The sequence below is a fragment of the Ictalurus furcatus genome, chromosome 29, assembly GCF_023375685.1.
Source record: "Ictalurus furcatus strain D&B chromosome 29, Billie_1.0, whole genome shotgun sequence".
Lineage (NCBI taxonomy): Eukaryota > Metazoa > Chordata > Actinopteri > Siluriformes > Ictaluridae > Ictalurus > Ictalurus furcatus.
In genome coordinates this window covers 4,747,940-4,773,232 of record NC_071283.1, presented here as the reverse complement: position 1 = coordinate 4,773,232, position 25,293 = coordinate 4,747,940, and the positions used below count along the sequence as shown (strand labels likewise).

At 39.6% G+C, this 25,293-nt stretch overlaps 1 protein-coding gene and 6 non-coding genes across 7 annotated transcripts; all 7 read left to right on the top strand.

The window, feature by feature from the left end:
* Nucleotides 1-760: 760 nt before the first annotated feature.
* Nucleotides 761-6,328, top strand: LOC128604489 (uncharacterized). The gene is made up of 8 exons (XM_053619656.1): nt 761-1,682; nt 2,718-2,879; nt 3,366-3,518; nt 3,753-3,905; nt 4,145-4,276; nt 4,368-4,428; nt 4,759-4,856; nt 5,476-6,328. The coding sequence occupies exons 1-8, from the start codon at nt 1,662-1,664 to the stop codon at nt 5,533-5,535; spliced, it is 840 nt and encodes a 279-aa protein (XP_053475631.1). The 5' UTR covers nt 761-1,661; the 3' UTR covers nt 5,536-6,328.
* Nucleotides 6,329-9,352: 3,024 nt separating this feature from the next.
* Nucleotides 9,353-9,426, top strand: trnai-aau (transfer RNA isoleucine (anticodon AAU)). The gene has a single exon. It is a non-coding gene; the product is annotated as a tRNA-Ile (tRNA).
* A 2,013-nt stretch (nt 9,427-11,439) lies between these two features.
* trnai-aau (transfer RNA isoleucine (anticodon AAU)) lies at nt 11,440-11,513 on the top strand. The gene has a single exon. It is a non-coding gene; the product is annotated as a tRNA-Ile (tRNA).
* Nucleotides 11,514-12,170: 657 nt separating this feature from the next.
* On the top strand, nt 12,171-12,244 carry trnai-aau (transfer RNA isoleucine (anticodon AAU)). The gene has a single exon. It is a non-coding gene; the product is annotated as a tRNA-Ile (tRNA).
* A 657-nt stretch (nt 12,245-12,901) lies between these two features.
* On the top strand, nt 12,902-12,975 carry trnai-aau (transfer RNA isoleucine (anticodon AAU)). The gene has a single exon. It is a non-coding gene; the product is annotated as a tRNA-Ile (tRNA).
* Nucleotides 12,976-14,988: 2,013 nt separating this feature from the next.
* trnai-aau (transfer RNA isoleucine (anticodon AAU)) lies at nt 14,989-15,062 on the top strand. Its single transcript has one exon. It is a non-coding gene; the product is annotated as a tRNA-Ile (tRNA).
* A 657-nt stretch (nt 15,063-15,719) lies between these two features.
* trnai-aau (transfer RNA isoleucine (anticodon AAU)) lies at nt 15,720-15,793 on the top strand. The gene has a single exon. It is a non-coding gene; the product is annotated as a tRNA-Ile (tRNA).
* The last annotated feature ends 9,500 nt before the right edge of the window (nt 15,794-25,293 follow it).

Here is a 25,293-nt window from a genome sequence, read left to right as displayed (position 1 = left end):
TGCCCAGACCTCAAACCAACTGAGAATCGATGGCACAATTTGAAAATGGCACTTCAGGTAGTTACATGAATACAACTACAATTGCAGCTTGCATATGTAAAGGGCTGCAGTGCCTTTCAGTCAAGGAAAAACTTCTTAATATCCTGTATAACAGCCGGTCATTTTCTCTGGCTTGTTGTAGGAAATCAGTTACAGACAAACAGAACATCATGGTGGATAACTTTAGCTGGCCAGTACAGGGATTGAACCCATGACCTTGGCGTTATTAGCACCAATAGCACCAATTACATCAATACATCTAAGCAAATACAAAACAAAATGAACCAAAAAAACGCAAGTCCTCACTCCTCCTCCCCCTTAAAAAAAGAAAATAAATGAATCAACAATTTTGCTACTCTTTTTTATTCCCTTCGTCACAGTTAAATCAGATGCACTTATGACAAAGAACTGCACAGATGCAGATGTCACGGCTGTGGATTTGAGGGGAGTTGACTGCTGGAAGTCAAAGATGTCGTATTTAAGTTTATGTTCTGCTTGTTCAACAATTGATTAATAAATTGCTATTAAACACATTCAGACAGATTTGAGGAGATAGTTTTATTCTCAATTCTTATTGTTTTGTTTATGGGGCATCAGAAATTCAGGGAAAAAATGGTATACTGTTTTCTAACAGTAAAACTAATGATGTTTTCTAGCTGTAATTCTAACATGACAAGAAGCCAACTACAACATGGCAAGCACAACATCACACACGACACTGTTGGCAAACTTATTAATACATTCAAAAAGACTGGAAGTGTTGCAGACCGACAGAGAAGTGGACGTCCAGGAACACCCACTGACGAAGGCATAACCGACCTTGTGCTGAGTACATAGTCCCCTATGTATGTTCAAAAACTGTTTTTACACTTCACTAATCTGTATACTACATGTGATACCATATGTATCACATGAATGTAATACAATAAATATGATATAAATGTAATCTTCACTGTTAAATTCCATTACAGGAGAGTTATTAGTTGTTCTAACTGCTTTGAATAAATGTCATAGGCCAAAATCAATGCTCATTTTAATTGCTGTTTTACTAAGCAATTTAGGTTTAATTATCTAGAAAATAACACACTACTGAGTTACATCCACAAAAAATACATCAATATCTTCATTAAATAAACATTTCTATCTTTTTCTTTTGTTTATGTGTGAACACATCTATATGAAATGTGAATGATGTGTTTTCAAATGATGCATTTTTAAGCACATTTGTGTAGTAGCACCAATGAAAACTTTATGAATGTGCATCTAAACATTCATAACTTCCTTATGAATGTGACTGTGTTGTGCATTGGGATTATGTCATTATGTTGTGCAGAAAATATGATATTTCTCACATGATAATGACTTAAATGTCTTGAGTTTACAAGAATTGATAGTGAAGTAAGGGGGAGGGGGGAGGTTGCTAGGTGCTGGAGGTATTGTTTTTTGAATATTAGAATATTTTTTGAATATTTACAACTTCTGACGTATTCCAACTCACAACTCGCCTGCGATCGGATCCTTTCAGCAAACCTCGCATCTCTTGAGCAAATCTTTACATTTCTGAACATCTCTATTCACCTTTTTAACATCTTTACCACTAATCTGAGCATTTTCCTGCACGAATGTCATCTTCTGAAGAAATGGTAAGCTTTGAGCAGACAGAGTAGTGTTATAAATAAGGCCGTTAAGCGATTTTTGAAACGTCGTTTTGTAAAACTTAACGGTAACTATTCATATGTAGTTTTATTGTTAGGAAGGACAGGGGTTATTGAAATATTCACTATCTCTGTGACAATTTCCGTTCTCTCCAAGAGGGGGCGACCAATCCTTAATCACGAAGACTGAACAGAAACGATACATCCTTGTAGTACACGAAGTAAAATATCTAGATCTGTGTAGAGTGAATCATTTCGGTGGTGACTGTGTACCGTGTGAAAAGGCTTTCTGAACATATAGAGCAACTGAGTAAAGGAGATTAGGATTTTCCCCTCAACATCCCAGCTTTTTAAATGACTGAATCACTGCAATATCATATCGTTCTCCTTTCTCATTAACATGAGGCCTAAGATGACTGGAAATAAACAGCCATGAAGTCGTTTTCCTTTTTTCTCAGCAGCCTAATATATCTCTTCTGTCCTGATGCTCTGTCGTTTGGGAGTTATTCGGCTCCGTTGATTCGGCTCCTTTGAGCTGAATGTTGAAGTCATCTCGCATATATGAGCTTTTTCTGTAGTTGTGCACTCTTTGTAATCAAATCAAAACATTTAACTATCATAATATAGTTTAAAATACTCCGGTTTAGTTTAAAATGGCACTACGCTGTATGGGAGTCGGCTCTTATCGGCGAGCCGAGCAAAATGATTTGACTCATTGATTCCCAACACTATGCTGTGCACACAGGAAACCTCCTGATCGTTTCCCGGGTTACTTATCCATATTTCTGTCTTTTTCTCTACAGTTGTATTCTCACATTACATCAGTTAGGCTAATTAAAACTTCCTGCAGTGGGAATTCATCTGTCTTACTGTAACTAGGTCTCTAGCATTCAACAAATGTTGAAAGAACTCTGATGGCAGACGTTTCTTTTTGTAGCTTAGCTGGAGGCTAGAACTTGAAATGTAAAATTAGTAGTCTTTAAAGCCTAAACTAAAAACCTTGATTGTTTCTTCCCACCACAGCCACTTTTCTCCATCTGGGATTCCATCTGGGATTCCAGCTCTGGACCGCGGGTTGAGGCTGGTGACCTGCGACACCTTGTCCCGGCCCCCCATGTGTGCCACCAGGAGCAGCACTTTACTCCCAGCACTCAGGGCCAGGTTTATACCAACCTGCCTGACCAGGTATTAGACCATATTTATTCTAACTATAGGACTGTTTGAGTTCAGAAGTTATGTTTTTATACAAATATTGTATTTGCACTGTAGAACCTAAATAAAAATTGCAGAAATAAGATTATTTTAATCCTGCTCTACATTTTTATGACAAATGTAGCAAACCTCAGACAAAACAAATATTGTCCTGTTTTGAAGTAGAAAATGTTTTGACTCTTTATTTTGTCTGTAAATAAACTTCAAGACTTCCCTCAAACATCAATAGTTTAAATCTTTTTTGTGTGTTTGATTTTGTAATCAGACATACAACACTCCCACACACACACACACACACACACACACACACATACACAAATATATTTATTGACTTTTCTCTCATGCTTTATTACAATACTACCTGCCTTCATTAAAAAGTTCAGCAAAGGGAATTGATACTCCTATTTATGTCTCCAAAGCCTAACTTACCCCTGTTTATTTCTTCCCCTCCTGCCACAGCCGGATTACGCAAGCTGGGATTCGTCCAACTCTGGACCGTGGGTTGAGACTGGTGACTTCCAGCACCTTGTCCCTGCCCCCCACGTTTACCACCAGGAAGAGCAGTTCACCCCAAGCACTCAGGGCCAGGTGTATTACATCCTGCCTGCCCAGGTATTAGACTGTTTTCTTCTTCTTCTTCTAATTGTAGGACTGTTTAAATTCAGAAATTATGTTTTCATGCCAATATAGAATTTTCATTTAATAACATAATTATTTTTGTCTTTTCTCTCATTCTGTATTCCATCTCTACATTAAAGAGTACTACAGAGTGAGTTAATTGATACTCCTATTTAGGTCTCTTAAGCCTAACCCAAACCTTGCTTGTTTCTTCCCGTCCTGCCACAGCCGTATTACGCAAGCTGGGATTCGTCCAACTCTGGACCGTGGGTTGAGGCTGGTGATGTCCAACACGTTGTCCCTGACCCCCACTTTTACCACCTGGAACAGCAGTTCGCCCCCAGCACTCAAGGCCAGGTGTATTACATCCTGCCTGCTCAGGTATAAGCCCGTTTTTATTCTAATTGTAGACCTGTTTAAGGTCAGAAATTATGTTTTTATACCAATCTTGAATGTGCAGTTAATAACAGAATTATTTATGTCTTTTCTCTCATTCTGTATTACTATACATTATTACATCAATACATTAAAGAGTTCTACAGAGGAAGTTAACTGATTATCCTAGTTAGGTCTCTTAAGCATAACCTAAACTCTTTTTGTTTCTTCCCGTCCTGCCACAGGTGTATTACCCCAGCTGGGACACTATTTCCTGCTCTGGACCGTTGGTTGAAGCTGGTGACCTGCCACACCCTATCCCATCCTCCCACGTGTACCACCAGGAGCAGATATTCACTCCCAGCGCTCAGGGCCAGGTATAACAAGTGTTTAAGTATTATGATGTTGATTCATACTCTACCTACACTACACCACAGTGTATCACATTACTGCTTGCTTTATGTTCAGCAGATAGAGCTTCCAGGGATGGCTGGACTGTCAGAGGACCAATATTGCACCTTCATGCCTGGTAAGAACTATTTAAATGACAACATCCAACTCCAGTCAGTGTCCCTGTCCTATTAATAATAATAATAATAATAATAATAATAATAATAATAATAATAATAATATATTTAGTAGATATTTAAACACAGTAGACATTTTTTTGCATATACATTTATTGCATTAGGCAGACACCCTTATTCAGAACAACTTACAGAAATGATTTGTTATCTCTATCAAAAAAAAAAAGGATTTTATATATAACATCTTTTAGTGTTGTATAGCTGTAATATTTATAATTTGACATGTGGCCAGGTGTTACCTGATTACCTGTTGGTCTTTTGTCTTCTTTCAGCTGGAGAGTATCCTGTTGATGGATTGTACGGCCCTGCTGATATTCCTCCTGTACAAGAACAAGTCCTTCCTCCTCTGGACAAGCAGGAGCACACACTGGTAATAAATCAAAAAGCACTGCACTAAAAATGTATGTACTTGTTATGTAACGGGCGAGCAGGCGAGATATATCCATGACAGTACTTATAATGATTTCCTAACATGTACTGACATTAGGATGTACTTAGCAATTCACATCCACCTCCCCATAACTGGGGTGACATTCGGTCTCAGGAGAAAGGGATGGCCAGAAGGGAGATACTTAGAGGAACTTTAAAATGTTGTATACTTATATGTAGTACAATTGCATTTAGTATTGCACTTTGCTATACAAGAAATAATTACATTAATACCAACTGGTGAGCCGTTAAGCATTATTCTAAGTACATGGAGTGTCAATATGCAATTTTAATGAAATGCGGCCGGATCAGGTTTAAATAGTTTTACTAAACAAATAAACAAAGCCATGTGCTGCTGCTTCATTGTTTTCTGGCTTTAAAAATGGTCCTGTTTGAAATGACAAAATTTAAGCAGATTCCCTGGACTTAAGTCAATTTGAAGAAAAGCAATAACCAACAACTAGGATTGGTTAGTTTAGATGTGTCCTCTTTTGTGTTAGATGTGTTCTTTTTGTGATGTTTCTAATGCTATAAATATGGCTCTCTTGTGTGTACAACAGAATATCTGGGGACCTAGTAGAAGACATCAGGGCCACAGATCCACAGATCCAAGTCCCTAATGAAGGAATTAAATATAGATCTACATCGTCAAAACAAAGCTTCCAAGATTTATCATGCTTACAATACTTGCACATCACACACAACACTGTTGCCCAACTTATAACCAAATTCAAATAGACTGCGGACCAACCGAGAAGTGGACATCCACGAACATCCACCAGCGAAGGCACAACCGACGTGGTGCTGGCGTACATAGTCCCTTATGTATGGAGACTTTTGGAACAACCTGTATATTCCCCAAAGAAAAATAATTTACTACAAATCAACGACAGACAAACAAACAAACAAAAAATAACAATAAAATCTGGATTAAAAAACCTCTGGTGTTTCTAATGTTTTTTTTTTTTTATGTTTTCTGAAACACTATCCCAGAGGTTAAGATAATTCTTTATTGTCTGAATTGTGGGTAATCAGGATGAACAGTGCCTCAGATGAGTGAAGCACTCAGAATGGACCAGGATGCTTCAAGACATCAGAAAAATCTTTGAAGCAAAACAATTTGGATCTTTATAGTCTTTTTTATACTTTGTAGTCAAGCCAAACTTAAAAGGCAAATGTAATGTGTTTTAGTTCATGTAAATGTTGTACTTTCTTTTCTTGGTAAGGAAGGTGAACTAGACAAACTAGGTGAATGTTACATATGAATAGTTTAATCTAGACATTTTAAAATTGGGAATTTAAAGTAACACCAATAGACACCAAAACTGATATTCTTTTTTTTTTTTCTCAGATGAATGGTATTTATATTTAATACCTATTTTAAAAGGAACCTGTGCATTTCATTTGTAGCTTGAGCTGTAGTATACACTATACGAAAATGATAATTGAATGACTGAGAAGAAATTTTACAGTGAAATAGCTTTTGTATTTTCAGTCTTCCTTTTTGACTTGGCCAAAAGACAGCTCACTTGTGTGAAAAACATGATCCAGTGAATTGAAACATTCCCACTACATGGGATGCTAGATTTCCAGATTAAAATGGATTTTGTCAGACTAAGAAAGTCTTGAACAAAACCTGAAGTAACTTCAGTTGGTAAACTTGGTGACCCACAGATGCCTAATGGCTAGTATAGTGAACAAGACAATCTAAAATTCTTTATTGAGAACTTTGTTTACAATTCCAATATGCTGAGTATAATTTGATATTCATTGCAGAAACTGAACTGGATTTGTACTGGTATTGTATTGTATTGGTATTACAAAATATGTTTTGATATGTACAAACACCAAACACCAACCCTGGTCCAAGATTCTACAGGAATACTTCTTTGGATAATTAGGGGCTCCTTGCTTCCTGAAGTGGTTCTACTGGAATTGCCTATGAGTTTAATAAAGTATTATCTTATCTTGTCTACTTAGAACCTGCTATGATAGTGAAGCAATCTAGTTTCGACACAAGGTTCTACACAACCTTTTAGGCTTTCCACACAGGGACAGACTGAAGCAACCTTTAAAGTTCTGGATTAAAAAAGTACAGTTGCGTAGTAGAAATAGTATTAATAGATGCAGGCAGATTCCTTCCCCAGGTGATGTTTTTCTAGTATTCAACTGTCCAGTTTGGGTGAGTCTATGCCCACTGTAGACTCAGGTTCCTGTTCTTGGCTGATAGGAGTGGAACCTTCTGCTGTTGTAGCCAATCAGCCTCAAGGGTTGATGTATTGTACATTCTGATATGCATTTCTGCACACAGTGGTTGTAAAGAGTGTTTTTTTTAGTTACCGTAGCCTCCTGTCAGCGTGAACCATATTCCTCTGACCTCTTTCATCAATAAAGTGTTACTCTCCACAGAACTACCACTCACTGATTTTTGTTTCTCATCCTTGTATGCAAACTCATGAAATCTGAAAATGTATCTGAAAATCACAGGAAATCAGCAGTTTCGGAAATACTCATACCAGCCCATCTGGCATCAACAAACTTGCCACGGTCAAAGTTACTGAAATCACATATTTTTCCAAATTCTAATGTTTGATGAACATTAACCGAAGCTCTTGACCTGTATCTGCATGATTTTATGCATTGTGAACCAAATGACTGACTGATTGGATAATTGCAATGACAAGCAGGGATACTGGTGTTCATATTTAAGTAATTGATGACTGTGTGTGTATATATATGGCTATAGAAGGCGTATAGGGTAGGGTTAATATGTTCCATGCTAGAGGTGAACAAAACACAGTTTCTGTGAATCATACTGACATGACTTATGCAATGCACATATAGAAAGAGGAACCTTTTGGGCACCATGGAGCCCCAGAGCTAACAGTACCAAATGGAATTTCATATGGCTCACCAATCTCTCATAAAGCCCAGATTTGTGGAGTGATTTTAAAGAATTAGAGTGTTTCTGCAATTCTCTGTTCCTGTAGGGAACTCTGTATGGAATGGGTTAGCTCAATTGGTTAGCGCACGGTCCTAACAATGTGAAGGTCGTAGGTTTGAGCTACATACTTGCCACTAAAAATGATCCATTGTGATGTCATGTTAGCCTGAAACAAATTTCCCACAAAAACAACTGTGTGTTATACAGGATATTATGGAGATTTCCTTGATTGAAAGCACTGCAGCCTGTTGTAGCTGTATTCATGTAACTACCTGAAGCCCCATTTTCAAAATGTGCCATAGATTGTCAATTGGATTCAGGTCTGCACATTTATTGGGACATTCTAAAACATTCAAACTGGATTTGCCAGTATGCTTCTTCTCCATGTCCCCCAAAACTCTGACCAGTTTCCCATTCTCTGCTGATGAAAGCATCCTTACAACATGATTCCACCACAACGCTTCACTGTGAGAATGGTGTTCTCTAGATGAAGATCAGTGATGGTTTCCACCAAATGGAGTGCTTTGTACTAAGGGTCATTGGTTTCATTCAACCTGAGAACCTTTTTCCACATTTGGTGAGTTTCCAGCATCCCTTTCTCCAAACTCCCAATGGGATTTAATATGGCTCACCAATCTCTCATAAGTCCCAGCTTTGTGGAGTATCCAGGCTATGGTTGTCCAACATCTCTAATCTGAGTTGCAGATCGCTCAAGCTGCTTGAGAATTAAACTTTAATGCTTGTTTGCTTCCCTGACTAATGTCCTCCTTGCCTGGCTCTTCTTGCCCTGAATTTGGTGGATGGTCTCGTCTAGGCAATGTTAAAGTTGTCCACCATGATGTGCTGTCTGTCTATAACTGATTTCCCACAACATGCCAGAGAAAATACCTGCCTGTTGAGAGAGTTTTTCCACCTTTGGTGAGTTTCCAGCATCCCTTTCTCCAAACTCCCAATGGGACTTAATATGGCTCACCAATATCTCATAAGTCCCAGCTTTGAGGAGTATCCAGGCTATGGTTGTCCAACGTCTCTAATCTGAGTTGCACATCTCTCAAGCTGCTTGAGAATTAAACTTTAATGCTTGTTTGCTTCCCTGACTAATGTCCTCCTTACCTGGTTCTCCTTGCCCTGAATTTGGTGGATGGTCTCGTCTAGGCAAAGTTAAAGGCACACAGGTAAAGTGTCACACAGGTACATCACAAGAAAAACTGAGAAATCCTGTTTGTACTGACTACATATGTGTATTTTTATGACAACTTGTTGCACCATAACTAACTAGCCCATATGTACAAATTTTTGACGATTGCATTACATTCACATGTTGATTAAGGTTATTCCGAGGTTACTTTTATGGGATTTTGAAGAATTGGAGTGTTTCTGCAATGCTCTGTTCCTGTAGGGAGAGCTAAACGATTTTTTTTAATCTCTTAAAATCCAAGTCTAATTGTACGTGTCATGGTCACAGCCAGGGACATTTTAGTCACATGTCTCTAGGCCAGTTAGCTCAGTTGGTTAGAGCGTGGTGCTAATAATGCCAAGGTCATGGGTTCAATCCCCATACTGGCCACTTAAAGTTGTTTTCCATGATGTGCTGTGTATCTTTAACTGATTTCCCACAAGAAGCTGGAGAAAATAACTGTCTGTTGTGAACATGTTTCCAGCATCCCTTTCTCCAAACTCCCAATGGGATTTAATATGGCTCACCAATCTCTCATAAGTCCCAGCTTTGTGGAGTATCCAGGCTATGGTTGTCCAACATCTCTAATCTGAGTTGCAGATCGCTCAAACTGCTTGAGAATTAAACTTTAATGCTTCCCTGACTAATGTCCTCCTTGCCTGGCTCTCCTTGCCCTGAATTTGGTGGATGGTCTCGTCTAGGCAATGTTAAAGTTGTCCACCATGATGTGCTGTCTGTCTATAACTGATTTCCCACAACATGCCAGAGAAAATACCTGCCTGTTGAGAGAGTTTTTCCACCCTTGGTGAGTTTCCAGCATCCCTTTCTCCAAACTCCCAATGGGACTTAATATGGCTCACCAATCTCTCATAAGTCCCAGCTTTGAGGAGTATCCAGGCTATGGTTGTCCAACGTCTCTAATCTGAGTTGCACATCTCTCAAGCTGCTTGAGAATTAAACTTTAATGCTTGTTTGCTTCCCTGACTAATGTCCTCCTTACCTGGTTCTCCTTGCCCTGAATTTGGTGGATGGTCTCGTCTAGGCAATGTTAAAGTTGTCCACCATGATGTGCTGTCTGTCTATAACTGATTTCCCACAACATGCCAGAGAAAATACCTGCCTGTTGAGAGAGTTTTTCCACCCTTGGTGAGTTTCCAGTATCCCTTTCTCCAAACTCCCAATGGGACTTAATATGGCTCACCAATCTCTCATAAGTCCCAGCTTTGAGGAGTATCCAGGCTATGGTTGTCCAACGTCTCTAATCTGAGTTGCACATCTCTCAAGCTGCTTGAGAATTAAACTTTAATGCTTGTTTGCTTCCCTGACTAATGTCCTCCTTACCTGGTTCTCCTTGCCCTGAATTTGGTGGATGGTCTCGTCTAGGCAATGTTAAAGTTGTCCACCATGATGTGCTGTCTGTCTATAACTGATTTCCCACAACATGCCACAGAAAATACCTGCCTGTTGAGAGAGTTTTTCCACCTTTGGTGAGTTTCCAGCATCCCTTTCTCCAAACTCCCAATGGGATTTAATATGGCTCACCAATCTCTCATAAGTCCCAGCTTTGAGGAGTGTCCAGGCTATGGTTGTCCAACGTCTCTAATCTGAGTTGCACATCTCTCAAGCTGCTTGAGAATTAAACTTTAATGCTTGTTTGCTTCCCTGACTAATGTCCTCCTTGCCTGGCTCTCCTTGCCCTGAATTTGGTGGATGGTCTCGTCTAGGCAATGTTAAAGTTGTCCACCATGATGTGCTGTCTGTCTATAACTGATTTCCCACAACATGCCAGAGAAAATACCTGCCTGTTGAGAGAGTTTTTCCACCCTTGGTGAGTTTCCAGCATCCCTTTCTCCAAACTCCCAATGGGACTTAATATGGCTCACCAATATCTCATATTTCCCAGCTTTGAGGAGTATCCAGGCTATGGTTGTCCAACGTCTCTAATCTGAGTTGCACGTCTCTCAAGCTGCTTGAGAATTAAACTTTAATGCTTGTTTGGTTCCCTGACTAATGTCCTCCTTACCTGGTTCTCCTTGCCCTGAATTTGGTGGATGGTCTCGTCTAGGCAAAGTTAAAGGCACACAGGTAAAGTGTCACACAGGTACATCACAAGAAAAACTGAGAAATCCTGTTTGTACTGACTACATATGTGTATTTTTATGACAACTTGTTGCACCATAACTAACTAGCCCATATGTACAAATTTTTGACGATTGCATTACATTCACATGTTGATTTAGGTTATTCCGAGGTTACTTTTATGGGATTTTGAAGAATTGGAGTGTTTCTGCAATGCTCTGTTCCTGTAGGGAGAGCTAAACGATTTTTTTTAATCTCTTAAAATCCAAGTCTAATTGTATGTGTCATGGTCATAGCCAGGGACATTTTCTTCATATGCATCCAGGCCGGTTAGCTCAGTTGGTTAGAGCGTGGTGCTAATAACACCAAGGTCATGGGTTCAATCCCCATACTGGCCAACTAAAGTTGTCTTCCATGATGTGCTGTGTATCTTTAACTGATTTCCCACAAGAAGCTGGAGAAAATAACTGCCTGTTGTGAACATGTTTCCAGCATCCCTTTCTCCAAAGTCCCACTAGGACTTAATATGGCTCACCAATCTCTCATAAGTCCCAGCTTTGAGGAATATCCAGGCTATGGTTGTCCAACATCTCTAATCTGAGTTGCACGTCTCTCAAGCTGCTTGAGAATTAAACTTTAATGCTTGTTTGCTTCCCTGACTAATGTCCTCCTTACCTGGTTCTCCTTGCCCTGAATTTGGTGGATGGTCTCGTCTAGGCAAAGTTAAAGGCACACAGGTAAAGTGTCACACAGGTACATCACAAGAAAAACTGAGAAATCCTGTTTGTACTGACTACATATGTGTATTTTTATGACAACTTGTTGCACCATACCTAACTAGCCCATATGTACAAATTTTTGCTGATTGCATTACATTCACATATTGATTAAGGTTATTCCGAGGTTACTTTTATGGGATTTTGAAGAATTGGAGTGTTTCTGCAATGCTCTGTTCCTGTAGGGAGAGCTAAACGATTTTTTTTAATCTCTTAAAATCCAAGTCTAATTGTATGTGTCATGGTCATAGCCAGGGACATTTTCTTCATATGCATCCAGGCCGGTTAGCTCAGTTGGTTAGAGCGTGGTGCTAATAACACCAAGGTCATGGGTTCAATCCCCATACTGGCCAACTAAAGTTGTCTTCCATGATGTGCTGTGTATCTTTAACTGATTTCCCACAAGAAGCTGGAGAAAATAACTGCCTGTTGTGAACATGTTTCCAGCATCCCTTTCTCCAAAGTCCCACTAGGACTTAATATGGCTCACCAATCTCTCATAAGTCCCAGCTTTGAGGAATATCCAGGCTATGGTTGTCCAACATCTCTAATCTGAGTTGCACGTCTCTCAAGCTGCTTGAGAATTAAACTTTAATGCTTGTTTGCTTCCCTGACTAATGTCCTCCTTACCTGGTTCTCCTTGCCCTGAATTTGGTGGATGGTCTCGTCTAGGCAAAGTTAAAGGCACACAGGTAAAGTGTCACACAGGTACATCACAAGAAAAACTGAGAAATCCTGTTTGTACTGACTACATATGTGTATTTTTATGACAACTTGTTGCACCATAACTAACTAGCCCATATGTACAAATTTTTGACGATTGCATTACATTCACATGTTGATTAAGGTTATTCCGAGGTTACTTTTATGGGATTTTGAAGAATTGGAGTGTTTCTGCAATGCTCTGTTCCTGTAGGGAGAGCTAAACGATTTTTTTTAATCTCTTAAAATCCAAGTCTAATTGTACGTGTCATGGTCACAGCCAGGGACATTTTAGTCACATGTCTCTAGGCCAGTTAGCTCAGTTGGTTAGAGCGTGGTGCTAATAATGCCAAGGTCATGGGTTCAATCCCCATACTGGCCACTTAAAGTTGTTTTCCATGATGTGCTGTGTATCTTTAACTGATTTCCCACAAGAAGCTGGAGAAAATAACTGTCTGTTGTGAACATGTTTCCAGCATCCCTTTCTCCAAACTCCCAATGGGATTTAATATGGCTCACCAATCTCTCATAAGTCCCAGCTTTGTGGAGTATCCAGGCTATGGTTGTCCAACATCTCTAATCTGAGTTGCAGATCGCTCAAACTGCTTGAGAATTAAACTTTAATGCTTCCCTGACTAATGTCCTCCTTGCCTGGCTCTCCTTGCCCTGAATTTGGTGGATGGTCTCGTCTAGGCAATGTTAAAGTTGTCCACCATGATGTGCTGTCTGTCTATAACTGATTTCCCACAACATGCCAGAGAAAATACCTGCCTGTTGAGAGAGTTTTTCCACCCTTGGTGAGTTTCCAGCATCCCTTTCTCCAAACTCCCAATGGGACTTAATATGGCTCACCAATCTCTCATAAGTCCCAGCTTTGAGGAGTATCCAGGCTATGGTTGTCCAACGTCTCTAATCTGAGTTGCACATCTCTCAAGCTGCTTGAGAATTAAACTTTAATGCTTGTTTGCTTCCCTGACTAATGTCCTCCTTACCTGGTTCTCCTTGCCCTGAATTTGGTGGATGGTCTCGTCTAGGCAATGTTAAAGTTGTCCACCATGATGTGCTGTCTGTCTATAACTGATTTCCCACAACATGCCAGAGAAAATACCTGCCTGTTGAGAGAGTTTTTCCACCCTTGGTGAGTTTCCAGTATCCCTTTCTCCAAACTCCCAATGGGACTTAATATGGCTCACCAATCTCTCATAAGTCCCAGCTTTGAGGAGTATCCAGGCTATGGTTGTCCAACGTCTCTAATCTGAGTTGCACATCTCTCAAGCTGCTTGAGAATTAAACTTTAATGCTTGTTTGCTTCCCTGACTAATGTCCTCCTTACCTGGTTCTCCTTGCCCTGAATTTGGTGGATGGTCTCGTCTAGGCAATGTTAAAGTTGTCCACCATGATGTGCTGTCTGTCTATAACTGATTTCCCACAACATGCCACAGAAAATACCTGCCTGTTGAGAGAGTTTTTCCACCTTTGGTGAGTTTCCAGCATCCCTTTCTCCAAACTCCCAATGGGATTTAATATGGCTCACCAATCTCTCATAAGTCCCAGCTTTGAGGAGTGTCCAGGCTATGGTTGTCCAACGTCTCTAATCTGAGTTGCACATCTCTCAAGCTGCTTGAGAATTAAACTTTAATGCTTGTTTGCTTCCCTGACTAATGTCCTCCTTGCCTGGCTCTCCTTGCCCTGAATTTGGTGGATGGTCTCGTCTAGGCAATGTTAAAGTTGTCCACCATGATGTGCTGTCTGTCTATAACTGATTTCCCACAACATGCCAGAGAAAATACCTGCCTGTTGAGAGAGTTTTTCCACCCTTGGTGAGTTTCCAGCATCCCTTTCTCCAAACTCCCAATGGGACTTAATATGGCTCACCAATATCTCATATTTCCCAGCTTTGAGGAGTATCCAGGCTATGGTTGTCCAACGTCTCTAATCTGAGTTGCACGTCTCTCAAGCTGCTTGAGAATTAAACTTTAATGCTTGTTTGCTTCCCTGACTAATGTCCTCCTTACCTGGTTCTCCTTGCCCTGAATTTGGTGGATGGTCTCGTCTAGGCAAAGTTAAAGGCACACAGGTAAAGTGTCACACAGGTACATCACAAGAAAAACTGAGAAATCCTGTTTGTACTGACTACATATGTGTATTTTTATGACAACTTGTTGCACCATAACTAACTAGCCCATATGTACAAATTTTTGACGATTGCATTACATTCACATGTTGATTTAGGTTATTCCGAGGTTACTTTTATGGGATTTTGAAGAATTGGAGTGTTTCTGCAATGCTCTGTTCCTGTAGGGAGAGCTAAACGATTTTTTTTAATCTCTTAAAATCCAAGTCTAATTGTATGTGTCATGGTCATAGCCAGGGACATTTTCTTCATATGCATCCAGGCCGGTTAGCTCAGTTGGTTAGAGCGTGGTGCTAATAACACCAAGGTCATGGGTTCAATCCCCATACTGGCCAACTAAAGTTGTCTTCCATGATGTGCTGTGTATCTTTAACTGATTTCCCACAAGAAGCTGGAGAAAATAACTGCCTGTTGTGAACATGTTTCCAGCATCCCTTTCTCCAAAGTCCCACTAGGACTTAATATGGCTCACCAATCTCTCATAAGTCCCAGCTTTGAGGAATATCCAGGCTATGGTTGTCCAACATCTCTAATCTGAGTTGCACGTCTCTCAAGCTGCTTGAGAATTAAACTTTAATGCTTGTTTGCTTCCCTGACTAATGTCCTCCTTACCTGGTTCTCCTTGCCCTGAATTTGGTGGATGGTCTCGTCTAGGCAAAGTTAAAGGCACACAGGTAAAGTGTCACACAGGTACATCACAAGAAAAACTGAGAAATCCTGTTTGTACTGACTACATATGTGTATTTTTATGACAACTTGTTGCACCATACCTAACTAGCCCATATGTACAAATTTTTGCTGATTGCATTACATTCACATATTGATTAAGGTTATTCCGAGGTTACTTTTATGGGATTTTGAAGAATTGGAGTGTTTCTGCAATGCTCTGTTCCTGTAGGGAGATCTAAAAGATTTTTTTTTATCTGTTAAGATCCAAGTCTAATTCTACGTGTCATGGTCCCAGCCAGGGACATTTTCTTCATATGCATCCAGGCCGGTTAGCTCAGTTGGTTAGAGTGTGGTGCTAATAACGCCAAGGTCATGGGTTCAAGCCCCATACTGGCCAACTAAAGTTGTCTTCCATGATGTGCTGTCTGTCTTTAACTGACTTCCCACAAGAAGTTGGAGAAAACTGCCTGTTGTGAACATGTTTCCAGCATCCCTTTCTCCAAACTCCCAATAGGACTTAATATGGCTCACCAATCTCTCATAAGTCCCAGCTTTGAGGAATATCCAGGCTATGGTTGTCCAACATCTCTAATCTGAGTTGCACGTCTCTCAAGCTGCTTGAGAATTAAACTTTAATGCTTGTTTGCTTCCCTGACTAATGTCCTCCTTACCTGGTTCTCCTTGCCCTGAATTTGGTGGATGGTCTCGTCTAGGCAAAGTTAAAGGCACACAGGTAAAGTGTCACACAGGTACATCACAAGAAACACTGAGAAATCCTGTTTGTACTGACTACATATGTGTATTTTTATGACAACTTGTTGCACCATAACTAACTAGCCCATATGTTCAAATTTTTGCTGCAGTGGGTAGCATTGCCATGTCACAGCTCCATGGGCATGCTGGGTTTGATCGTGAGCTCGAGTGACTGTCTATATTGGGTTTTCACATTGAATTTATTAAATCGTGTTAGCTGTACAAAAACAAATTATGCAAACTGCATTTAACACAGTGTTTGTGTAAATCACTCATAAATGTGAATCGATTATTTTTTCAATTAATCAGCTACAGGGAAAAACAAATTTTCAGTTACAATAACAGTTGCTTGCCCACAGCCCATAGCTGAGGAACATTTCTCTTCAGGATTCACAGTATGGTGAAAGAAGGGCAAATATGCATGGATAAGAGATTTAATCATGTTAGCAACCCAGAGGGCCTGAGAACCTAGAGAAGCGAAAACTAACATACCTGCGTAATGTGGAAGGCCAGGAGGACCAGGGGATAAAACTGGAAGTGCAGATATTTCCAAGAGACATTTGCAAGAGACCAAGAGAAAGTAGTAATACCAGACTAGGCTTGGGAGCACAACTAAGATTTATAAAAGAAGCTCTAATGTAATGGTTTATCTTTTCTTTTCTTTTATTTAATAAAGACTCATAAAATGATATTCAGTATGTTTGCAAGTGTCATACCGTTTATAAACCACAGTTCTATAAACAAGAAATTAATATTGATCAACTGACATTTCAGACACAATATGCCTAAATATTTTGTTAAATTGATGCTCGGGCAATGAAAATAGTTCCCAAAGAAACTACAGCTGGGGAGAGTGTTGCATGTTATCATGCAATGCACAGAGTGACTAACAGTAAGTGTAGTAATGGTTTCAGTGTAACAAACTGTTGCTAGAATTGGAATTTTACGTAGCAAACACAGACAAACGGAGTGAAAGAAACAGTTAAATGTACCAGCGCTCTTATACTAAATATCAGAATTCTCAGAATGCCGCTTATCCAGTGAAATTTGTGGACTGGAATTAACTTGTTCTTCCAAACAAATGTAATTTCTGTTGTAAATTGTTCATTATGCTAATATGCTCTCTATATAAATACTGTCTAACTGCACCTATTTATGCTGTTCAATGTATAGCAGAAAATAGTATTGGCCTTGCTGTTCGAATACTTTTGGAAGAGCGGTGTTATGTCATACCTGCATTTTGAGCCCTGATTTGTTCAATTCTAACCCGATAAATTAATATTAAAAATAAATATTGCTGGCTGTTGAACTCCTCACAAGCCCAACATATGATTTGTGACAAGTTACATTTTGAAGTGAGAAAACATTTGTCTCACTGAATAAGCTTTCATTGTATACCACGTTTATTTTTATCCCACTGAGCTGTCATAATGTGTACTGACTTTTTGCCCAAATTTGCATTATATATATAGATAATATTTTCAGATCTTTTCTAGTCACTCTTTATGGTAGCATGTATGCACAATCAAAATTTCAGTCAAAAGTGTTGTAAGTGCAATGACACAGCATGCGCCACAGTGTGCTTCATAACACAGTCCAACTAATCGATAATAAAATGGGCTACTTGCACAAACAACTTTACATTCATTTAAGTGTGGTTCCTGCATTTCCAGCACATTCACTGTATTAATAATTGCTGCATTTTGCAGTCGGTCTTTGCAAGAGCTCTCGTAGATGAATGTCAATGACTTTCAAAGGATATGTAACACATATAGAACACTTGCCCCTTCTAGCAAGCTGGAGAAAGGCTTCAAACCGCACAACACATACACAACTATGAAGGTAAGAAAATACCTGTTAACAGGGGCAACTAAGCTAATGTTAGCCCACACAGTTCACTGCAAACTCACTTGTGCAATTGCTAACAGAGTGTCTTCAGTTGAAAATAATGTCTCTGGTGGTGCCCTCTAGTGGCTAGCAGTTCAGTTTTTAACCCCAGCCAATACCGTGTTAGTTAATGGGACCCAGAATAAACTTCTACATTTAATTTACACCATATTCACAAAGTGTTTTTGAAAATATTGTTCTTTTGTTTTTACAACTTCAGCTGACCTTGATACCTTCCCCAATATTTTTTCTTATGTTTAATAAAAGGGCATGATTAATGAGGTGATTGACAGTCTGTCATGTTACTTATGTAATGGAGGTTAGGACGTATGCAAGTGCACTTAACGAGGTTTATTATAGAGAGAGACAGGCAGACAAATCCAAAATGGCAAACAAAAGGCATGGTCAAATAACATGCAAAAGGTCAGGCGATCGGCAGACAGTCAAACAGGGCAAGGCAAAACACGAAACCAGAAACAAAGTCAATAAACATGAATCGAGAACGAGAACTATGGAACAACCGCTTGGTAATAGATAAACTCAATACTACGTGATGTGGAAAGAGACACGAGGAGTTTAAATGACAAACGTAGATGTAAACGTTCTCCAAAAAGAACATTGCTGCCCATCTGCAGTTTGCTAAAGATCATGTAGACAAGCCAGAAGGCTAATGGAAAAGGTTTTGTGGATGGATGAGATCAAAATAGAACTTTTTGGTTTAAATGAGAAGCGTTATGTTTGGAGAGAGGAAAACACCGCATTCCAGCATAAGGACCTTATCCAATCTGTGAATCATGGTGGTGGTAGTATCATGGTTTGGATCCGTTTTGCTGCATCTGGGTATGGACGGCTTGCCATCATTGATGGCAATTCAATTCAGCCAAATTCTGAATTATACCAGCGAATTCTAAAGGAAAATGTCAGGACATCTGTCAATGAACTGAATCTCAAGACAAAATGGGTTATGCAGCAAGACAACAATCCTAAACACCTTGGCCATTCCAAAACATTAACTTTATTCTTCTTTAACCATTCTTTGGTAGAACGACTTATGTGCATAAGTCGTTCTACTAAAGAAAGGTTAAAGAAGAATCAAGTGAATGTTTTGGAATGGCCGAGTCAAAGTCCTGACATGAATCCGATAGAAATGTTGTGGAAGGACCTGAAGCAAGCAGTTCATGTGAGGAAACCCACCAACATCCCAGAGTTGAAGCTGTTCTGTACTGAGGAACGGGCTAAAATTCCTCCAAGCCGATGTGCAGGACTGATCAACAGATACCACAAACATTTAGCTGCAGTTATTGCTGCACAAGGGGGTTACACCAGAGACTGAAAGTAAAGGTTCACATACTTTTGCCACTCACAGATACATAATATTGGCTCATTTTCCACAATAAAAGATACCAAGTATAATATTTGTCTCATTTGTTTAACTGGGTTCTTTTTATCTACTTTTAGGACTTTTTTTTTTTTTTTTTTTTTTTAATCTTGATGTTTTAGGTCATATTTATTCAGAAATGTAGAAAATTCTTTCACAAACTTTTAAGCACCACTGTTTTGACATGACAGAAAGGAAAAGATACTGTCTAGCAGTGGTAGACAGATTCTGTAGATGGGTAGAGGGCTTTCCATGTAACCATAATGATGCACAGATTATTAAATTACAGATATAAAATGTTTAGCAGGACAGGTAATACCAAGATTTGGCATACCTAAAATGATTAGCTCAGATAATGGCAACTATTTTGTAAACAGCATAATTAGCTGCCTAACAAAACAATTGAGCCTCAAAAATAAGCTCTCAGTGTGCATCACCCACAATCTAGGGGACTAGTAGAAAGAGCAAGTGAAACAACTATATCTAAATTGGCAAAACCTTCAGGTTGAATTGGGTAGCAGCATTCCCCTTCGCATGACCAGAGTATCTAGGCCCACAACCAGAACAACTGGAGAATGAGCTGTCAAACTAACTTCTATACTTCAGTCCCTGTATTACCAGGTGAAGGAAGCCAACTGATCTTACAATGAACCTGAGAACCTGCCCAAGCCACACAGAGGCTGCATCCGAAATCGCATTCTGTGACAGTACCTACTGCATTTGATTCAGTACCCACTGCTCGGCCGTTGATACAGTACGTACTGATCAGTATAAGTGGTAAGAATGAATAAAAGCCTGACGTACTTCGTGGTGTGGATTCTGACAGCTCTTCCGCACCAGTCCTATTGCCTTATGAGATCCACAGTGTCCAAGGGTTCAATACTGCAGAATCTCGGCAGAAGCAGTAGGTCATCCAGATATCACCTACTGTTTTACGAATACTGAGAATTCAGACATACTACTCCTTTGTCATATCACTTTTCGCCTACTGTGTAGTAGGGTAGTAGGGATATTCAGGTGCAGCCAGAGCACATACTTCACATTGGGTGAGTGCATGGAGAGTCCTTATATACTGTGGTAGTGAAATTGAGTCCAGGTGTGCATGATTAGTAATCAGGTGAGTTTGAAAATGTGTGATGGGAATTGGACTCCTTGGTGGCCATGTTGGTAGGCCGCATGGTGTTGTGGGTACTGTATTTGGACGGCAATTCCAGCATAGACATGACACTGGGACATTCAAAAAATTGCTAAAGGAATTTTCACGATGAGGAACAAAAACTTTACTAGGAGCAGAATCCCACCCATATACACTACAACAAACTGTGAAATAAAGGAAACTTTACATGAAGGAAAAGCCTAATGGACAGAAGTAAAGTAAAGCCTAAGAGAAAGAAAATATTTTAAGTATTATAGAGATTTAAACAATTGTAAATGTTCCTAAAACATTCCTGTTTGCACAGAAGAGAGTTATTTTTGTATTACATATTCAGAGAGACTAAAGCAATTGAAAGAGATCCCCTAATTCATTTGAACTATGACCCAACAAAATCCTTGGTTTCAAACTGTTATAATAAACTGTTGGTTACCTAATATGACACAATGTGTTGATACCATTTATGGCAATGCATTTGGAAATAAAGGGAAAACAACACCAATTTAGCATTTTTAAAATCTTGGTTCTAAACATACTATAATTATTGTTTTGTTATTTTTTAAAGTAACATGCAGAAGTAAAGTTGCCCTTTAAGATTAGCATCTGAGTCCTTTCTGGATTCTGTTGTTATTACGCAGAATTTCCAAGACCTGACTCTGATTTTAGGTGTTGATGTTTAACATATCTAATCTCTTTCTTGACTGGTGAATTTCAGGTGCGCACAAACTCTAACACTAAGTCGAGCTCACATACTGGCCAAATTATCCATAGATAAAATTCTTCAAATGATTTATGGATTCAATTTCTAATGTCAACAACTGACAGTGTAGCACAAACTCACGTGAGAAAAACAAGTATTTAAGATCTACTGTAAGGTATAGTGGACTGGCACCCTGTCCGGGGTGTACCCCGGAGGGCAGTGGTTGCTTAGCGGGTAAGGCTCTGGGTTACTGATCGGAAGGTCGGGGATTCAAGCCGCAGCACTGCCAAGCTGCCCTCTCTGCTCCAGGGGCGCTGTATCATGGCTGACCCTGCGCTCTGGCCCCAGCTTCCTAACGTGCTGGGGTATGCAAAGAAAACAATTTCACTGTGCTCTACTGTATATGTGACCAATAAAGACTCATTATCATTACCCCGCCTTGTGCCCGATGCTCCCTGGGATAGGTTCCCCATGAGCCTGAAAAGGAGTAAGTGGTAGAAGATGGATGTAAGGTATAGTATGCAATTACATGCACTATAACATTATGTATATATCTATAGTTTCTGATCACAAAAAGTCTGCAGGTGTCATAATCCAATAATATTTTTATTCAAGTTCTGTTGGTTATAAATAGGTGCACGACTGCTGTTCACCATGTACTGTAGAAGCCATGTTTGTAGGACATGCTGTTATCTGTTAGTTGAGTCCGATGCTGATTCTGGCATGCCACAAAGAGCTTACTCCAGGAGCAGGGTTCTTTCTGGGCTTACCTCGTGGACATGGCCCAGGACATTCATGGTGTCATGCATGGAACTCACTGTAGAGGAGAGAATCAAGAATGTTGTGAGCTGGGACCCAGCTTCCCTCTTCCAGGCTGTACCTCTTTCACTCACTAAGGTATTGCAATTTTCCATCCTTGTGTCTGGAATTCAAGATTTCTTTAATTACATAAACAGCTTGTCCTTCAATGTCCAGATGTGCCGAGGTGTTAAAAGGATACATAAAATCCTCAGAAAGACTGCAGTGTCATCCTAGATCCAACTTGTATGTTACTTTGTTGATGCATTGTTGGATTTCGGAAGGCCCAATGCACCATTGTGTCGGTTTTCTACACCCCTGGGATACCTTAATGTCTTTCATAGACAGCCAGACTTGATCTCCAGGTTCATAGTGGGGTGTTTCACAGTGTCTGTCTGCAAACTCTTTGTTGGTCTGAGCTACCTGTTCAAGACATTGGTGGTGCCTTCCCATACCTGCTCAATCCACCTAAATCATTTGAGTCAGTAAGGTTAGTCTTCCAAGGGAACAGGGGGTTGGTAGCCCAGGGTTGGAATTTACATCGTATCTGAAAGGTGAGAGAGTTTCAAAATAAAATCTTACCACTGTGAAACGTTCAAGTCCTGTTTGCAAACTTCCTCCTGCTTGATCATCTGCATTTTCTGAATTGGGCTCAACTGATACGGTAAAACCAACGACCAAAGTTAATTCTAAAGCTAAAGCTAAGGGGCGCTACTCGTCCGACACACGCAAAGCTTTTGGCCAAACACAATGCAACGGGTCAGCAGGCCAATCAGAGCACTCTGGACTTATTCGGAAGAAGGGGCTTTAGTGAAATCAGAGCATTTCAAGCAGCCTCAGAATAGAGGTACTTCAATAATGTACAGTATTAGACAAATAACGTGCTTTTTGAACATTAAAGCATGCTAACCTATTCTATTACACACAATAAACAACATAATTAATGTTTTAAGATGTTTAAAAATCATGATATAACTCCTTTAAATAAAATGCATAAGTGCAAATGCATCTGTCTCCACTTACCATTCATGATATGCCTCCCCAATTCTAATTTGTCTTACTCACTCCAACTCTCTTTACTGTCGCTAGATCCCTTTAGATCACCCATTTGCCTCTTGTCTTATCTAAAGCAAGCAAGGCCGACGAGGATGCACCAGGTCAAGCTGACCTAGGAGATGTCTCAACTTCCCTGCTTATCGATATTTGATGCACTGTGTGTTCTGCCTTTCAATCTATCATCTGCCTGTTAATCTATAATCTATCTCCTCATTTTAAAGAGTCTTCTGCATAACCTTGTACAAACTAAATTTATTAAACTTACTAGCGCCTGCCTAGGCAATGGAATGTGTTTGTTTCCGTCTTCTGCTGATCTTGATGTGCACGCTCTGCAATAAGTACTAGGAATTAAGGCCATTTGATAGCATATAACTTGTTTTTCTCAAGTCAGGTTGCCCTTTGCACATAGGCCTCAGTTCAGTATTCCTTTTTGAATCACATTAAGAGAAACGTTATAAAACAGATTAAATGCAGTAAAAAATAGTTAGTATGAAAATATCAAATGTATTTTCTTATTATTTTCCACCATTTCCCTTTGATCAATCTATTGGTGATATAATTTCCTTAATCAATAATAATCAAAATGCTAATAAAGAGATGATTCGTAACATGATCTGTAGACCCCTCATTCCCCAGAGACGGCTGAAATTTCAAATAATCAAAGAGGGAGAAAATTCCCATCTTACCTGCTCTGTGCACAATAGTGGATTCACCACCTGAGTTCAGCAGAGGACTATGACCAGGGGTGCCGCTAGGGTTTCTGGGCCCCCTGGCTAATCACAACTGCGAAGTGCCGTTTTTCTGAATAATCCGTGTATGTCTTAAGGGGACACACACATGCACTTGGCACAGTCTGAGGGCATTCATGATAGCATGCTTCTTAATAGATGATTATGCAAAGAGGCCATTTAAATACCAAAATTATACAGGAAAGTGTGGGGTTCTGCTGGGCCCCCTGTTTGCCTTAGAATCGTTATAATCGTTATATCGTTATAATAAAAGTAGCAATGTTAAGTTATACATTTGTTTCTGTGGGCCCAATTAAGGGGCTTCCCATAATTAGACAATTCCCATCTCTGGTTTTCCCTTGTCTGATTGATGTTGGTTCAGGTGAGTTACAATCTCCAGGAGATGGTCTCTTCTCAGGGTTTGAAATTCTGACCCATGAAGCAACTTGCATCTTACTGATAAGATTTAAAAAAAAAAAATCTTTTAGATCTCCGTACAGGAAAATAGTCCCGGGAAAGTAACTTTAGAATAACCCTAAACAACATGTGTATGTAATGCATTCAGCAAAAAATGGCACACACAGTATAGGCTAGTTAGTTCTGTATTCAGAATTCATATAATTAGTCCATCTGTGTACAAGTGTCACATGAACTCAGTATAAATACACATTTTCCTAGAAGGCTCCAGAGTTTGGTAGACAACATACCTAAACAAACAGCATCATGGAGACCAAGGAGCTACCAAAAACATCTGGGTGAGTTGTAAAGTTTCCTTACAGAAATCCATGGTTTCAGTTAATCTGATTATATACAGGTGTGCATGCAAAACTGCATGGTCTGACCCATGAAGCAATTTCTCATTAAGATGTTGTGCTGAGCTAACTGGCCAGTGAGGCTATGTTGAAAATGCCCAAGGTCATGACAAGTAAAATTAGACGTGCTTTTTACAGATGAGATTTAAAAATATATATTTTTGTTCTCCAAACGGAGCATTGCAGAAACCCTCTAATTTGTCAAAATCCCATAAACGTTACGGGGGTTCGCAGTTTTTCTTGTAATTTACCGTATCACACTTTACCTGTGTGTAAGTAAATTGTCACGTGATCTCAGTATTAAAACACCTGTTCCTGGAAATCTCCAGAGTTTGTTACACAACATAGCTAAACAAACAGCATTATGGAGACCAAGGAGCTACTTTAAAAGTTCGGGACTCAGGGTTTGGTTTTGGACAACCTGTCAGATGTAAATCCATGATTAACAATTGAACGAATATGGCACAACACCAACTTTGCCTAGACGAGACCATCTACCAGATTCAGGGTATGGAGAACCAGGTAAGGAGGACATTAGTCAGGGAAGCACACAAGTGTTAAAGTGTCATTCTCAAGCGGATTGAGAGATCTGCAACTCAGATTAGAGACACTAGACAACCATAACCTGGACA